At 41.8% G+C, this 4,591-nt stretch overlaps 1 protein-coding gene across 1 annotated transcript in view; it reads right to left on the bottom strand.

Annotated features, from left to right (window-relative positions):
* PRDX1 (peroxiredoxin 1) overlaps nucleotides 1-3,567 on the bottom strand; it is an 8,087-nt gene extending 4,520 nt beyond the window's left edge. Inside the window, exons 1-2 of the mRNA XM_024197684.1 lie at nucleotides 3,458-3,567; nucleotides 288-404 (exon numbers count right to left, since the gene is read on the bottom strand). Of these exons, the coding sequence (XP_024053452.1) occupies nucleotides 288-393 (106 nt within the window). The 5' untranslated portion in view covers nucleotides 394-404; nucleotides 3,458-3,567. The remainder of the gene's footprint in view (nucleotides 1-287; nucleotides 405-3,457) is intronic.
* Nucleotides 3,568-4,591: the final 1,024 nt, after the last annotated feature.

Below are 4,591 nucleotides of genomic sequence, written 5' to 3'. Positions count from 1 at the left end.
ATTCACATTTGCTACCACCAAGCATAACATGGGCAAATACTGCCAGATTCCTCACACAGCTTTGCAAGTGAAGACTGATGTATACTTGTAATAACCCTATCATGCCAGCTCTGGACTTCTCAAATCACTGCACAAGTTACATTCTAAGTGGGTAATTTAAAGGATGACCACCAACCCTGACTTTTGAATCAATCCAAGTCACCAGAAATGAAATGCAGTACACATGTAGCCTTGTAGATTCCTTACTTCCCTCTTCCACAAGTGCAACTGTATACTTTTAGACTTACCTTTATAGTCAGAGAGGGAGATGTCTTTGAACTGCCCATCTGGCATCACAGCTGTGGCTTTGAAGGCAGGGGCTGGTTTCCCAATAAATGCATTTCCTGCAGACATCTTGATATGGGCTAGAATATTAGAGACATGTTAGACAATGTAGCTTTCTAGGCATTGTCAACCCAAGGGGCAACATGCAGTTCTTTCATGTTAGCTGCTTTCAACTATCCGAAAGGGGGTTCCAAAGAGGCTGGATCTAGACTGTTCTCAGTGGTACCTGATGACAGAACAAGCAGTAATGGTCTCAAGTTGCAGTGGGGGAGGTTTAGGTTGGATATTAGGAAAAAACTTTTTCACTAGGAGGATGGTGAAGCACTGGAATGGGTTACCTGGGGAGGTGGTGGAATCTCCTTCCTTAGAGGTTTTTAAGGTCAGGCTTGACAAAGCCCTGGCTGGGATGATTTAGTTGGGGATTGGCCCTGCTTTGAGCAGGGGGTTGGACTAGATGACCTCCTGAGGTCCCTTCCAACCCTGATATTCTATGATTGATTCTGCCATAATAATCCAGTGGTGGTGGTTTTTTTTTTTTAATTAAAGATTGGAAACTTCTGTCATTTATATTGACCATGAGTTCAGTGAGTAAGTTTAGTTTGCCAAAGCCTCTGGTGCCTAGGTATCATGTAGCTATACTAAGGAGGATATTTATTTATTTTTAAAGAAACCTCAGTATTGACTACTGACATTACAGGTAGTGGCTATTGCCATCAATTTTATACACAGTGTCTGTTTAGGAAGAGGAAACAAATGCAATCCACATATCTAGACCAAGCTAGATGAGACACTACCAAACTGAGTTCATACAACCTTAATAAGATTCCATGGACTAGAGTTGTTCCTCTTCTGCCCTCTGCCATATGTAATTTAAAATGTATCATGCACACAAAGTTAACATATGAACTTTGAGTTCACCTAGAGTCCCACTACAAAATTCAAGATCTGAAAAGAAAGAAGCTAGCCTTCTGCCATTATACTGTACTAGTATGCAGCATGACTCAGACAGAGTTAACAGATCCAACCCACACAAGGAAGCTTGTCTGTTCCATGTTCAGAATAGATATATGCTGTGTAAGACCTTGACCATTCCACCACACTATTGGTTTGATAACAGATAGTCTTCCTAGGCATACAGGCAATGCTTATGTCCTTCCTCCAGTTAGAGTATACCAAAGATTGTTATAGCGTAAGGTTAAAAGCTTCCATTTTATTTATTAGTGAAAAGGGAGCAGAGTGTGTGTGTGTGTGTGTGTGTAACAAACAAAAACCCACCACCAAAACTACTGGGAAATTTAGGAATGCAAGCATTTTACAACATGATGGATCAATGTGTTACTATGATTGTTTATTAATTCAGACTTAAGCTGTTTGTACCAGTTTTACCAAATCAATTATTTTATTGTACTGCTGAATTAGCAAGTTTGTGATTATGACTGCTTTCTCAACACTACAAAGCATTTACATTAGAGGTTATTTAAGATTGTGTAAGGGCAACAGTGTTTCTTTTGTTCAGTCTAAGGGAGGTGGCTGTGTTGCAGAATTGTCAGACTCCAGTTACTTCAGAAGTTAACAAAATGCATCTGGTGTCTTTGCTGCTTTTAAGAGCTTCATGCCTGTGTAAGGGTAAACATATTTAAAGCCCTATGCACAAAATCAAGCTGCTTTAGTTTCAGTAAAATTATGTTAGAATACATCTTTAAGAAAATGGCAAGTTTTGTATGAAATTTGTGAGGCAACATTGTTGTTAAGGATTAACACTCAAGTGAGAAGACTGCATTATGATTCCCCACAGCATAGTTTCTACTTTGTTTGGAGTCTCTGCCACAGTCTGGTATTATCACAGCACATGGCAACTAACCACAGAAAACTATCTGGCATCCTCTAGCTAAATTTTAACAGCAGCATTTCCTGAACATAGTGTGGTGAAGACACCCAATGCTCAATATTGTTATGTTATTTCCTTTCAATTTATACACCATTAAAAGCAGCTGAGCTTTGCTCCAAGCACTCCTTCAGTGATTTAAAATGGCATCAAATATCGTTTTTAATCAACTCATCGTTAATCTTCAAGTTCCCCTACAACTTCAAAGGCCAGCTGAAACAATTGGGTCCTGCAGCATCCTCTAAAGACAAGTTCAGGTTATGTGAACCAGGGGCGGGAGGGGATTCCAGAAAACACCCTGCCAGCGGCTCCCCCCCCCCCATGGAAGTAGAGGTGCTGATCCTAATCCCTTTTTACAATTTACATAGATAAAACTTCTGTTCTACCAGGCCTAGTAGTGAGAGGACACAGTTGTGCAGTTCTGAGACCATTGAACTAGCTTCGCTAAACATGGCTGTCTGAACCTTGCTCCGGAGCCAGCTCACCCGCACTGAGGAACTCAGGCCACAGAAACCAACCCTGGCGTTAGTCCTAGCTCTAAATAGGGCTGGTTCCCTCCACGCTCCTCAACTTCGAGAGAGCCTCCATCCAAACCAGATTTCCCGGAAGTTGGAACCCAAAGGGGCCAAACCAGATTTCTTTGTTAAACTTCTGCCATTAAAGGATTAATAGCCTGCTAGGATATTGGTGTATCCAGCCAAGAGAAGTCACTTTCATATCGGGATTATAACATGCCATTTCAGGGCCACTTTAAGAGCATTTGTTTCCTCTACTCTCCCAGTAGGGGAGAAGCTGCCCTAGAGCCAGTATCACAATCCTCGGATGGCGATTGTGAGAGAGCTCCCAAAGTTGGTTCCCCTAACACTCCTGCGCTTTGCTCCCAGAAAGAAGAAAAAAAAAAAGCACCGTATTAGGAACAACATTTGTTTCAGGGAGCCAGATTCATTCAGAAGGCTATGGAGATTTATTCAGATTCATTCCCGGAGACTACGCTAACAACAGATTTTCAGATTGTTCTAGCTAGAGTCTCTTCCCTCCTCCCCCTTAAAGAGGAAAGGGACCTGAAGCATAAAAGCATCTAGGCTTCAATAGAGTTGGTGTTCCTGGCAGAAAAATTAGTTCACCGTGCTCTGCTCTTCAACTACCCCAGGTGCGGCACAGAACAGTTAAAACAGATCAAACATGTTATACCAGAATTTAAATTTTGCTACAGACAGATAACTGAAGCTTGTACCGACGGACACTTACATAAAGGAAAGGCGAGCTCCTCAAACGCCACTTAACACACACAGAAACCGGATCCAGAGACTAACTAAACTGCCTACACTCAAGCTCTGTACCTGTGGCTTTATAGCCTCCCGGATCTCGCGAGGAAACAGGGCAGGGTAGCGAGGGGGAAAGGATAAAAGAAACTCACCCGGCTCCTCCTCCATCCTCTCCCATCTCCTTTCCAAACGCTATGGCTGCAGCGCCAGCATGACTTTGCAGATTTACACAGCTCCCTGAGTGTTTCGCTAAGGGAGGACGTGCATGAGGTTATGTAGAGACGGAAGCAGCCTTAATATCCCTGGTATTGCAAACTGAATGAGTGGAGATTTCAGTCTAGATACAGTGGTATGTGCTTTAGAAATATGCAGTATAACAGTAATAAATGTTTGATCAATTTATGGGAAGGTGGTTTCAAATGGCTCTTAGAAATCCGTTATGAGCTTCCATTGCAAGAGGAAGAGATCACTAAAAACGGTTTAAATTGAATTTATAGTCTAGTTAGCTAGCAGTACTTTACCACTTGTGACATGGGAGGTGAGGAGGAAACATTTTAGACTTTGGGGGAAAGTAAGGTTGATCAGGTTTAACCTGTACCAGTGAGGTCAGTGGAAGTTTTGCAATTGACTTATTTAAAAATAGAATTGGGCCTATATTGGCATTATAGTATATAAAATGTTATATATAAACATATATATGGGACTAAATAAATCATTCTCACTATATTATTGCAAGCAGTCCCACCAGCTGTATCTATGCTAGCCTTTTCCTTCCTAATATTTCTTGCCTCTGTTCTCACTGGTACAGTTCCATCAGTGGAAGCATTTGGAGTAGGGGTAAGACTGAAAACAAAATTAAAGGTGATCTCAGAGCTCTGACAGGGACACAGAGCAGCCCTCTGCTGGAAAAAGCTAAGTCTTCCCTTGGATGGGATTTGATCCAAAGTTAATTGAAATCAGTTGAAAGAGTGTGACCGAGTTCAATGGACTTTGCATCAGGCCTGTGGAGTAGCGATTCTGAGGGACACTCAGAGGAATTTCCAGGACTAAATGGCCTGTGAGAATGTCTACAAGTGTTGTGAAACTTTGGATCCAAGAATATATCAAACAGACCTGT

Source organism: Terrapene carolina, unplaced genomic scaffold (genome assembly GCF_002925995.2).
Source record: "Terrapene carolina triunguis isolate 2854851 unplaced genomic scaffold, T_m_triunguis-2.0 Scaffold110, whole genome shotgun sequence".
In the NCBI taxonomy this organism is placed as follows: domain Eukaryota; kingdom Metazoa; phylum Chordata; order Testudines; family Emydidae; genus Terrapene; species Terrapene triunguis.
This window is presented reverse-complemented; position numbering and strand designations above follow the sequence as displayed.